Source organism: Condylura cristata, unplaced genomic scaffold (genome assembly GCF_000260355.1).
Source record: "Condylura cristata isolate star-nosed mole 26May11 unplaced genomic scaffold, ConCri1.0 scaffold00009, whole genome shotgun sequence".
Taxonomy (NCBI): domain Eukaryota; kingdom Metazoa; phylum Chordata; class Mammalia; order Eulipotyphla; family Talpidae; genus Condylura; species Condylura cristata.
The window spans coordinates 30,217,167-30,230,112 of NW_004567110.1; the positions used below are offsets into that span (position 1 = coordinate 30,217,167).

At 35.9% G+C, this 12,946-nt stretch overlaps 1 protein-coding gene across 2 annotated transcripts in view; it reads right to left on the minus strand.

Annotated features, from left to right (window-relative positions):
- INTS8 (integrator complex subunit 8) overlaps positions 1-12,946 on the minus strand; it is a 45,820-nt gene that overhangs the window by 5,198 nt on the left and 27,676 nt on the right. Inside the window, exons 17-26 of one of the 2 annotated variants that reach the window (XM_004679718.1) lie at positions 10,766-10,950; positions 10,351-10,384; positions 9,671-9,727; positions 9,525-9,586; positions 5,870-5,988; positions 3,422-3,525; positions 2,897-2,947; positions 1,764-1,837; positions 1,622-1,686; positions 1,426-1,469 (exon numbers count right to left, since the gene is read on the minus strand). In XM_004679718.1, coding sequence (XP_004679775.1) covers positions 1,426-1,469; positions 1,622-1,686; positions 1,764-1,837; positions 2,897-2,947; positions 3,422-3,525; positions 5,870-5,988; positions 9,525-9,586; positions 9,671-9,727; positions 10,351-10,384; positions 10,766-10,950 — 795 coding nt within the window. Of the gene's footprint in view, positions 1-1,425; positions 1,474-1,621; positions 1,687-1,763; positions 1,838-2,896; positions 2,948-3,421; positions 3,526-5,869; positions 5,989-9,524; positions 9,587-9,670; positions 9,728-10,350; positions 10,385-10,765; positions 10,951-12,946 lie in introns of both variants that reach the window. The other variant, XM_012723044.1, reaches the window with a different exon arrangement.

Consider the following 12,946-nt stretch of genomic DNA (forward strand, 5'->3'; position numbering starts at 1 on the left):
AAAAAAATTGAGTGGGCTTACTGGCAAGCAGAATTAGAGATCAACTTTTTTTTAAGTTTCATTTTTGGGTCAAACTAGGCTGTAGGCTAGTGGTCAGGGAAGTGAGTATTCACCAGAGACAGAGTGGGGAGCAGAACAGGCAGATTTTACTAAAATACAATGTTAAGATGAATCACAGGTGAGAGAGGTTTGTTGTGCCATATGTGGGTTAGCTCCCTGGCTAGAGACTAAACAACTCATGCCATAATGGTGACAATGCTAAGATTTAACCTCTAGGCCACCAGGAGGCCCCTGTAGGTCAATTTAAACATGGAAGGACTTGAAACTGGCACTACTGAGGGCCTCAATTCCTAAGACTTAAATTTCATGAGGACAGAAGCTGCTCGGTCTTTTTACTAAGTATCGATATAGAAGTTGCTGAAAATGGAAAAAGGAGAGGACAGTTGCTGACGGGTAAATCAAATTGGAAACACCGAGGGACCAGCTAAAGATGGAGACCAGTTTGTCTGGTTGTACTACTATTTCCAACAGGATTCAATGGCTTCAGAAATAGAAAAAGCTGACTTTTTAATCTTTTACCGTTTTTTTTTTTTAACAAAAATTCTTTTATTCTGGTTCCTCTAAATAATGGTTATATAATCCAAGTATAAGGCTTTAAAAGAACTTAATAAACAGCGTATACATTTATTAAAAGGTGGGTAAATGTGTAGATGGTGATACTAATGCAGTCCTTCCACAGCTATAAAATTTGTAAGTGTCCTGACTTATAAGTTAAATCTAAATAATTTATCTTTTCAGTAACTACTGAGGAAAGTGGCTGACATCATTACTATTTGTTCTGACAAAACCAAGTGGGGAAAAAGCTAATAAATATGTAGTACATAAGATGTTGAGAATAGTTATGGAGAAAAAAATTTTAAGGGAAATTAAAATATGCTACTGCAGGGAAATGCAAGAGAGTGGTATTTTTTTTACAGATTTCCGCAAAGGTTGATATCATTTAAAAGACCTAAAGAAGTTAAAGAAGTTCCTAGAAGAAAAAAAATTTTAGGCCCTCTGGTGGTGAATTTTCTTAGCATAGTCAACAGCAGGAATTACTGATGTAGCAGAAACTAGCATGGGGGGGAGGGGGGAGATGGCAACCAGAGGTCAAATCATACGAGATGACCTTGTAGCCCACTGTAAGGACTTTATATGACAGAGAACCCCCTTAAAAATTCGGAGCAGAGGAACAACTCAACTTGACTTTTAAAATAGAGATCTAATGTTTCATTAACAACTATGATCTTTTACAAAGTAAATACAGATAACCAAATTTTGTTGTAACTGGACACACAAAATGCTTTTGTTGTTGCTGGCTCAAATCTCAACACTTGTTATTAGAGAAATTAATACATCATTGAAGAAAGGCATAAAGTAACTTACCGCTATTTGTCTTTTATCTGTTTCTCCTCTTTTATGATGAAGATCTAAATGAGTCAGTTAAGAACGATCCAATACCATTAGATACCACAACAGAATCTCAACTTTTTCAGTTGATATGGAAAATAAACAATGTTAAAAACTTTCTTACTTTACAGAATGAACTTCTGTAATATCCCATAGTCTGGTGAAAGGATACAAGTCAAGTATTCCAAAATGGTAACATCCCATATGTAGTCATAGTAGGAGTCCATGGCATCATGGCTGAAAATAAAATTCAGTTACTTCCTCTTTCTCAAGCGTAAAAACTTCAACTTTTCAAATTTAAATAGCCTTCATACCTGTTTTGCTCCTGTAGTGACTTAAAGGCTGTTTTGTAGTCAATTTCTCTGAGGAACTGACATAAAATTGCCACCTACATAAACAAAGATTTGAAAGCCATTTCACATAACTTGTATCAACAATAACCCACAGTTTTGAGAGGTTAATTTTTCATGACAAACAGCATGAATATATTTCTTCTGAGGACTTGCAGAGCATGTTGAGGTTTCATCCAATTTTAGTTGCAAAAATTTCTACGTAAGTGTCTGTTCAACATTGCCTTCACTGATGACCTAAATCCTAAATTTTTTGAGTTTTCATATATTTAAATAAGCTGGCTAAACACACATACACACATACTTCAAAAAGATAAATAAAATGCAAAACTGCCAGATGAAAGTATCACGACATTCGGTGACATACACCCTTGTGGCTGTCAACTACAGAAGCTGATTTTGACAAAACTTAAATGACCTGTCTTCTAAATACAGAAAACAGATCTACTTCAATCAGGTCATAATACTGGTTGATTTTAAAGAAACTCTTTTCTTTTAAAACTTAATTCATATACCAAAAAATTCACCCTTTTAAAACTACACTTGCATGGTTTTTAATATATTCACCAAGCTTAACAACTATCACCATTATCTAATTTCAAAACATGTTCATTCCCTGGCCCCTACAAACTCTGAACCCATTTATAGGTCACTCTCCATTCTTCCATACCCCAGTTTCTGGCTATCACTAATCTACACTCTGTCTCTAAATTTACCTGTTCACATATGAATGCTCAAATTACTCCATATGTCACTAACACAAGTTACTATCTTTTTTATTTACAGTCATCCTAGAGGATGTAAAGTGTACCTAATTTGGAGTCCATCGAATTTCCCTAATGAGTAATGTATGTATCTACTCTTTAACATAAGAAAATATTTTGGAGAATGCTCCTTTTCCAGTTAGAAGGTTCAAAGACTATTGTCTTCTAACTCATACTGTCATTTTACTGGAAGGTCTATAAACTTCTAAAAACAAAATGAACATACATTTAAGCAATTACAATATGGAAAATAAAAACTATTTGTCAGTTCAGTATTTACATATATGCACTATAACACCTGTGAAGTAAACCAACATCACATTATAAACTAACCTGTGTATGGCAATTCAGCAAAGAACAGCACTTTATCATTCGTTTTATTACCTACAAAGAAAAAATTATTTTCAAAACTCACTTAACATCAACTGTGACAAGTGTACCAATCTGAAGCAGGGTGTCAATAGTGGGAAAGACATGGGAAGGAATGGAAGAGGGGGAGAAAGAGCAGGTTTGAGAACACTATTTTTTTTATTTAGTTTTGATATGAATCTAAAACTACTGTAAAAAAACAAAAAGTTTAAATCTTATTTCAAAAGTCATTTACTGTAATAGTGAAAAATACCATTTATTTAATTATGATGAGGAGTCCTGTAAAGTAAGATACTAAAATCGGTTTTGGATAGACTAAGCTTGAGCTATTTTAGGGAAATCAAAGCAGCAGTGGTCTATGGCATTGAGCAATCAATTTTAGAGTTACCGTCATGTAGACAGAAATGAATAATAAGCTCACCCAAAAGGAGGCCTGGAAGAACATATAAAGGTAGACAGGAAAAAAGAAAGTCCATAAAACTAACTTACCTGGTCTGTATAAACATCAGGTGGCACAGCCTTATTAAAGAAATCAGAACAGACAGCTCCTGCCTGGAGGTAATAGTGAAGAGCTGCTGAATACTGATTTGTTGCTGTAGTAGAAAAGATAAAGAATTACCCATCATTAGATATAACAGAAAAGCAAACAGAGCCTCTTCTGTAAACTCAACTTAACACTTTATGAACTGGTGGAAGTAAATTTAAACTGTATACCTACAGATTAGTATCTTATCCACACCAACATTGAAAAACTGCCCTTTTAAAAAAAAAAAATTATTTATGCATACATAGCTGAGGTACAGGCCAGAGGTGCAGGGGTGGTGAGAGGATTCACCAGAGTGGAGAGCAGAACAGGCCGACTGACAAGGTACACTGCTGAGGGGAGCAGCAGGCGGGCTATGAGAGGTCTGCCGAGCCATGTAGGTCACCTCCAGGGCAGGGATTGAACTCATAATGAAGTAGCTTTTGCTTCCTCGTGCTGTGCTTTAATCCACTGTGCCACCAGAGAGGGCCAAACTGTCCTTTTAACCACTATAAAGGAGTAATGTAAGATTCTTTGCCTCCTAAAACTGGTTGGAAAAAAACTTAGGCTTTCATGTCAAATTTACTAATACAAAATTTAATATTTGGAAATATTTATTTTCAAAATGCCCATATTAGAAACATGTTACTTTTCTGAGGGATTTAGAATTAGTAAATCTACTCCAATTAGATATAAGATCTTGATAAATTCTTCTGGAGAACAGGCTGAAAATGAGCATCAAAACAGAAAATTACTAACTTCAAAATAACCTGTGATGATACAGGTGAAGTTATAAATAAGACTGGTCATTAATTAGTTATTGTTAAAGCTGGGTGACAGCTACAAGGCAGTTTCATTGTATTATTATTCTCTCCATATTTATATTTGGAACTTTTTCTTTATTTTTTAAAAGATTTGTTTATTTTTGCATGCAAAAATAAACTGGGGGTAGAGGCCCAAGGTGCGGTAGGAGAGAGGGTTCACCAGACACAGAGTGGAGAACAGAACAGGCAGATCTACTGAAATACATGGCTAGGGGAAGCAGGGGAAGGTCAGGAGAGGTCTGCCAAGCCATGTGAGTCACCTCCCTGGCCATGGACTGAACTCATGCTGCAGTGGCTTCGGAGAGCTTCACAGTGCTGCACTTTAACCCCTTGCACCACCAGGGAGGGCCCTGTACTTTGACTTTAAAAACAAAATGAAATGGATGACTGGATTAAAAAGATGTGGTACATATACACAATGGAATATTACTCAGCAACATGGATGGAGCTGGAAAAGATCATGTTTAGTGAAATAAGCCAGAAATAAAAGAAAAAATACCGGATGGTTTCACTCATAGTAGGAATACAATGGACCAGGCGAGAAAATAATAATAATGATGAACAGCTATATACCAGAGACATTTTATGGGAGTGGAGTGGGGAATGGGACCAAAAACACTGGAGGGAGGGAAATGCACTGGACAATGGTGATGGCACACAGGTGATTTGGTGATAGGAAGCCCAAGTGGATTACAACTGAGATGGATAAATGCTCAAAATGAGTAAAAATAAACTATTATTCAAAAAAAAATATGAAACTACTAAAAAATATTCTGAAATGACACTAGTCAGAAATTTTATTTGATCTGTATAGTAATATAAATAATGGAAATTTCATCATCCAGTCAGAAAATCTATCACATTTAACTGGGCTTGGCAGGGGAGGAGGGAAGGGAAGGTGAAGAATTCAGAAATCTATTTTGAAAATGTTATAATTACCATGTATGTCTGGACAGATTTTAGAACCTTTAAATATCAACTCTGGAAACAAAACTCTACCCTCCTTCGCCTTCCTGGTGGCCTAGTGGCTAGGTCTCAGCAGTAGAGCCTGTGTTCAATCCCCAGCCAGGGAGGTGACCCACATAGCACAGGATTCCTCTCCTGTCTCACCAGCTACTCCCCTTAACATTTCAGTATCTGCCTATTCTGTGCTCCACTCTGGTGAATCCTCTCACACCTATTCCCCTCCATCCCTGGCTCTGGTCAATGCCCCAGTTCTTCTGTGCATAAATACATAGTTCTTTACAAAAGAAATGTATCCTTAATGCAAGTGTTCAGTATGATAAATTTAAAAAAAAAAAAAAAAAAAAAAAATCTACCCTCCTTAAGAAGGCCTTACCTTAGTAAATGAAAATTCATCATTAAAAAAAAAATTATATAGGTAAAAGGTAGCCAACATAAAACTGAACAGCTCTGAACCAAGGACTCTACACAGAAATATACATCACAATTAGATTTACTCTCTTCATCTAGGATGATAAGTTAGATATCAAAATCAAGACTTAATGAAGCATTGTGATAAAATGAGCAATATATTTTCACTTCTCAAAGTGCCACAAAAACAAAAAAGCAACCAACATCATGACTTACCAAAATAAATGTCTGCCTGAATAATTAACCACGAATGGTTGTTTGGATTTATACTGAGAGCATACCGAACTAGCTCTTTCATTGTGATTGCCACAGCTTCAAAGTCCACTGACTGGAGGCTAAAGGAAGGAATAGAAACGTGATTCTCTATCTTAAAAGTCAACTCCAAATTTCATACAAGCATTTATTAAAAATGAACAAAAAGACTTAGCCAAAATTTAGATGACCATAAGTTCAATGTTAAATAAAATATATCAAAACAACTAACTCTTATAAAGTGTGATAAGCAAACTTTTTAAAAGGGGTTGAAAAGGATTTATTTTCTTCTTCCAAATGTAAAAAAAGGTAAACTGGACCACTCTCAAAAGTATTTTTAAATCTTTTTTTACTATGTAATATACAAAAACAGGATAAATAACAAAATTCCAAAAGTTTTCTGCAAGGAAAACAGCAAACATTACTGAAAACTGTATAGGACCATAAAAAGACCCATATAGGGGCTCTCCCTGGAGGCGCAACAGGTCAAAGCACCACATTATGAAGCTCTCCGAAGCCACTGCAGCATGAGTTTGATACCCACATGGCACGGCAGACCTCTCCTGACCGACCCCGCTGCTCCCCCTCAGCACCCTCAGCAGGGTATGTCAGTACATCTGCTTATTCTGCTCCCCACTCTGTCTCCGGTGAATTATCTCAACCACCACACCTCTGGCCTGTACCCCAGCTCTATATGCATAAATAAATCTTTAAAACAAATAAAATTATACTACAAGGAAATAGTAACCAAAATGTATGGGGTTAAAAAAAATAGTCACAAATATCAGTGGAAAAGAATTGAGAGTCCAGAAATAAACCCAAACTTACACGGACAATTAATCTATGACAAAGAAGCCAAGGACAAAAAAATGGAAAAAAGAAAACTCTACTCAACAAATGGTCCTGTGAAAATGGGACACAACATGCACAAGAATGAAACTAGAGCACAGCCTCACACCATACATAAAAATTAACTCAAAAGATCAAAGATTTGGATCTGAGACCAGAAATTATAAAGTCCATAGAAAAAACAGGCGAAACACTCCACAACACAGGCTTCAGCAAGGAAAACAAACATAAAAAACAATTGGAACTACATCAGACTAAACTGTTTCTGTACAGAGAAACTATTATTAGAATTCATAAACACCCTACCAAAAGGGAGGTTATTTTTGCACACGACATATTTAACAAGAAGCTATAACCAAAATCCTTAACGAACTCATACAACTCAACAAAAATGAAATAACCCAATCAAAAAAATGGGTATGGATGGTAAAGAGACATTTCTCCAAAGAAGACAGAGATGCCCAACAGCCACAAAAAAAGATACTCATCATACTTATTAGAAATCAAAACCACAATGAACTAACACTTCACACATATGAGAATGGCCTATATTAAAAAGAGCTTAAGTAACAAGTGTAGGCAGAGGTATGGGGGGAAAAGGAACCCTCATACGCTGTTAGTAAGAATAAGACTGGCTCAGTCTCTTTGGAAAACAGTGTGAATGTTTCATAAAGCATTAAGAATAAATCTACAATATGACCCAGCAATCCCTCTTGTAGAGATCTATCCCAAGAATATAAAACACTATTTCGAAGGGTTACATGCACCCCCCTGCAGCACTATATCCAACAGCCAAGTTATAGGAAAAACCTAAGTGCCCAACAGCAGAAGAATGGATTGGGAGGAAGTGGTATATAAACACACAATAAGTTACTATTCAGCTATAAGAAAAGATAAATTCTTGTCATTTGTAACACTATGCATGGAACTGAAAGAGATTATATTCAGTGAGATTAAGTCAGAAGGAAAATATACTTTGATTTCACTCATATTTGGGATACTGAAAAAAAAAAAAAGAGGGTCTCCCTGGTCGTTAAAAAGCAGTACTACGAAGCTATCTGCATCCACTGCAGCATGAGTTTGTCCCTGCCATGAAGGTGACCCACATGGCACAGCAGACCTCTCCTGTCTCGCCCACTCAGCAGTGTATTTCAGTCAATTTGACTGTCATGTTCTCCATTCTGTCTCTGGTGAATCCTCTCACCCCCACATCTCTCACCTACACCTCAGCTTGTATAATTAACGAATCTTTAAAACAGCAACAACAAAAGAGCAGACTAAACCAATCAAAACAAATTCTAGAAATCTGAGTAGAACCAAGGCTACCAAAAGGGAAGGGTAGAATTATGAGCAATGGGGGGTGGGGGGAGGTGATAGGGTAAGAGGCCCAAAGGATTATGGTAAAAGATAATCAGTACTTTGGTGGTAGATATGATAGAACACACTTGCCAGAGGTGTGACTTTGTACCTAAAACATATACAAAGTTTTATATCAACTTAAATCCACTTTGTAGCTTCTTGCAAGAAGAACTGACTCTCCTAGGTTAGAAGTTTCACTGGCCCTCACAGGGCTGAAAGGCTACATGTACCAAGTGTACTGCAACTGGTAACAATAAAGAATCAAAACAAGTATAAAGAATAAAGGCAGCTGCTCTAAGCCTGGTTAGAGAAATGAGACTGAAGTCTTGAGATAGAGAAATGAGACTGAAGTCTTGAGATAGAGAAATGAGAATGAACGATGAAGATAAAAGTCAGCCCAGCACCCAGGAAACAGTGCAGCACCTACTTCCCAAAAGCTGCAAAGCACAATGGTAGAGAACACAGATCTGCATTCAAACACATGCAGTTCAAATCCAACTCACTCTTTTTACAGGGTAAACTTGAACAAAGTAATTCTGTTATCCTCAGGGATGTGATCTGACCAATACCAGTCACTGTTGCCAGTATAACAGGAAAGGAATTATGGCATCATTAGCAGAGACCCAATTATTGGTTTACAATAACTGAGTTAAACTGGCTGGCTTATGAATTGTATTTACAGAAACTTATAAAATGTTAATGTATTAAACAATCAACTTTAAAAATAGTAATACTTAACCCATATCATACTTACCATATTGTTGAATTCAATAAAGTACTCTTGTTCAAGAGAAATGCCTTTTCTGTTCAAACATTTAATCATTTTATTTTCTCTAGATCAATTTACATTAAATTTTTTTTATCATAGATATAATAGCTAAGTTTACTATGTGCCAGTCTTTATTCTATATACCTGGCTTAGAAAACATTACTTAATCCACACAACTCTGAGATATGTACCCTTTTTTAAAAAAAATAATTTGTTTATGTATATAAGAACTGGGGTATAGGTCAGAGGTGGGGGCAGTGAGAGGGTTCACCAGAGACAGAGTGGGGAGCAGGACAGGCAGACTGACTGAAACATACTGCTGAGGGGAGCAGCAGGAGAGACAGGAGAGGTCTGCCACACCAAGTGGGCCAGCTGCCTCACTGGGGATCGAACTCATCCCTCAGTGACCGATGACAAATTGATACTTAGACTGACTGATACTGAGACTAATCCCTATGCCACCAGGCATGTGTGTGTGTATTTTATGTGTATGTATGATGATTACAAAGCTGGCTACAGAATGTAGCAGACTTTATAGACTGTAGACTTTTAACCAAAATACCCAAGGTTATCTGAGCCAACCAAGATGACTTCTAAAATACATAAATAATTTAATAAAATGTAAGCCATAATAATTCTTACTTGGGAATGGAAGATGGCCAAATAGAAATGTGTTCAGCTGAAATATCATTCACAATGTCCTCCTTAAAAAAAAAAAAAATTTTAGTTTTTATTTAAAAAGAAATTTCTTTCTAAGAGTTTTTTAAATGAAATGCTAAAACACTGACCCGAACATTGTGAAGTTTCACAAAGAGTGATAAAATAATAGTCAAAACCAATGGCTCCTATGAGAAAGAAAACATAAAGGTTTTATATATTTTAAACATCTTAATATTTCTACTGTCAACATCAGGGAGACCAAGAATTTTCTCTCAAAATACTGTAATTCTTTTGAAATTTACTACATGCTTTAGTGTAGAAGCACCACAAAGACTAACTTCATTTTTAATTGCAAGAAAGAAAGAAAGCAATTTACATATGTTACCATATTTAGATGTTTGGCTATGGTGCTGTACTCACACGACTTCAAATTCAGTAAACAGATCTCTTTTCAACTAGTATTTCCTGCTACCTAAAAATCAACTGACCTTTTATTCTTTAAAATAACATTCAAAGGATGGTTACATTGAGTAAGTGAATGTGACAATGTCCTACCAAAGATTAAAGCTAGTGTGTTTATATCTAGCCTTAATCTTTACAACTTAAAGAATAGCTGTCCTATTCACTAGATCATGTTCAATCAAATCCGAAATAACTTCTCCAATCATCTCATCCTCAAAAATAATTAAGATAATAAACACATTACAGATCAGTGAAACAATTCTATCAACATATAAACACTCCACTGTTTAGTCATATTCTACAAAAACTGACTACATCAATTAGATCAGTGTTTAATAAAACTTACCCGCAATTTTTTGATGAAAGAAAGTAGTTCACTCCTACAAAAAAATTTGATATACATCTAATGTCAGAAATTAAAATTAAGTAAATTATAGGTGAAGATTTATTCCTAATGCTCCAGTAATACATGCATGATAGAAAATGTTCTATTGTTGTACTATACTACCTAATGACATTTCTTCAGTTGTAGTTACATGCAATATCTTCAGTCCTTAAACACTGATAATTTTTAATTCAATTTAGTTAAATGACCAAGTATTTCCAAGAGTGGTCATGGCAGATAAATCCATCAGAAATCAGCAACAGAAAATTCTCAAGCTTGTCCATTTTTGTGATACACAAGAATAAAGGCAAATGTTCTTGAAACAGTACAAGCAGTATTAATAATAGCTAAAAAAAATTAACTGATAGAAACATACCGATACATTATACCTAACGTAGATTCCCTCTGCTTTATTAAACTAACTCTGCCATCATTTCCTCGCTTGTGTTGACTGGACACACTACAGATCTGAACAACAACTTCCCAAAGATCTTTAGCAGTCCTTCTACTTTCTTTAGGGCCTGGAAGTTCTTTGCATGTAGCTGCTAAAAGCTGTCCAAGCTATAACGTGAAAAACAAACAAAACACACAAATGAGAATCTGTAATATAATATGTGAAAGTTCTGTTATTAAGACATACTTGAAGAAAGGCAGATCATTGGCCAGACATACTAAACTTTTATGCTATGCATTCAATATAACGACCCAGGAACTTAAGAGTTCATGGTCTACTGACAAATCTGAATCTAGAGGCAAGGATCATCTGAGTCTACCATATAAACTTCAACTGTTTCTAAATAACTATAGACTAATGAGAATAACATTAAAAAACAAAGAGGTATATGTGTTTTATTAAGTTAAAAAAAACAAGGTTGTCAGATATATGTAATATGATTTCACTTAAAAAAAGAAAAGGAGGCCCTCCCTGGTAGTGCAGCGGGTTAAAGCACTGCACTGAGAAGCTAAAGCCACTTCCGCATGAGTTCGATTCCCACCTGGCCCGGAGGTGACCACATGGCGTGGCAGACCTCTCCTGACCCGCCCGCTGCTCCCCTCAGCAGTGTACTTTGTCGATCTGCCTGTTCTGCTCCCTACTTTGTCTCTGGTGAAGCCTCTCGCTACCCCTGAGCCTCTGGCCTGTACCCCAGTTCTGTATGTACAAATAAATAAATCTTTAAAAAAAAAAAAAGAAAGAAAGAAAAGGATGTAGGATGTGTACTGAAAGAAGTCCAAAAGCAAGATAAAATGGTGCTTAAATTTCACACAAACACACAAAGTAAAATAAAATCTTTAATGAAAAATTTAACGATAAGGAAGATGAAGTTGACATGGGGAACTAAAACAATTTTTCTCTAAGAAAAGTAGTAGCTGACAGAACAGGCAGAAATAAGGAAGGACAGTTTACTGATTGACTTGAATAAAGGCAGTCTTTAGGACCTAAGATGTAGAAGGTGGCCCTCCCTGGTGGCACATCGGTTTCAAATACAGCACTAAGAAGTAAAAAAAAAGATTGTAGAAGGTGTCAGAAATAAAAGAAGGCTGAAAGCAAAAAGCACAGATGGCCTAAAATGAAGAGGGGGAAAAAAAACAGGTTTATACCAAATTCAGTATTTCTTTCCCTCTATAACATCAAAACAAGAGGACCCCTTGTATTAGCGTACACCATTATTCTTTTAGATGGTCAAATGACAATCTAAATACACCATTATTCTTTTAGATGGTCAAATGACAAGGATAATTTCACATCCAGTAAGGAAAATCCCAACTTCATAACTGGACTAAAAAAAGTTCATAATGGAATCACCCTGTTTAAGGTAGCTTCTTAAAGGATGTGGGATTTAAAAGAAGATGAAAATTGGTGTTTTTTTCTCCCAAAAATTTTTCATAAGAAAATTTTTCACATAGAAAACTGGGGTAGTTTCGTAAGAACATATATATATGACTTGCTGTGACTATTCTGCCTTATTTTATATATCTATCTACATATATTGTCCATTAAACTATATCAAAATAAGTTGCAGACATGACATTTTATCCCTAAGCACTTCCATATACATGTACTAAGGACAATTCACTGATTGGACATTTTCCCACATCCACAACTCCACAATCACACCTAAAATGTCACAAGAGTATGGAGCTTCCTAAAGCTACTGAGCATACATGAGACTGGATATCATGGGTCCGTGGTCTATGAGGATGTTTCATCCTTCATGCTCACTGAACAGTGTTCTCTGACAATTGGGATCATACACCTGCAGCTACTTGGCTGTGGTACAATGTGGGGTTATTATAGCTTTTGTCTCAAATTTATTTTCGCTTGGTAGGACTCATGTGCTTAGCTGAAGGTCATTATATTTGTTAAGTAAATAAACTTACTTAATAGTAAGACTTATCAGAGGTGTTAGGTCGCATGTCAAATGAAGTCTACAAACATTGCTATGCATCAAGCAATGCAATGAGAATATAAAAATTAACTGTCCTTAAGAAGCTTACTATCTTATAAGGAAGAGAGGTAAGCATAAGAAATCTTCAAAGAGGGCCTTCCCTGGTGGCG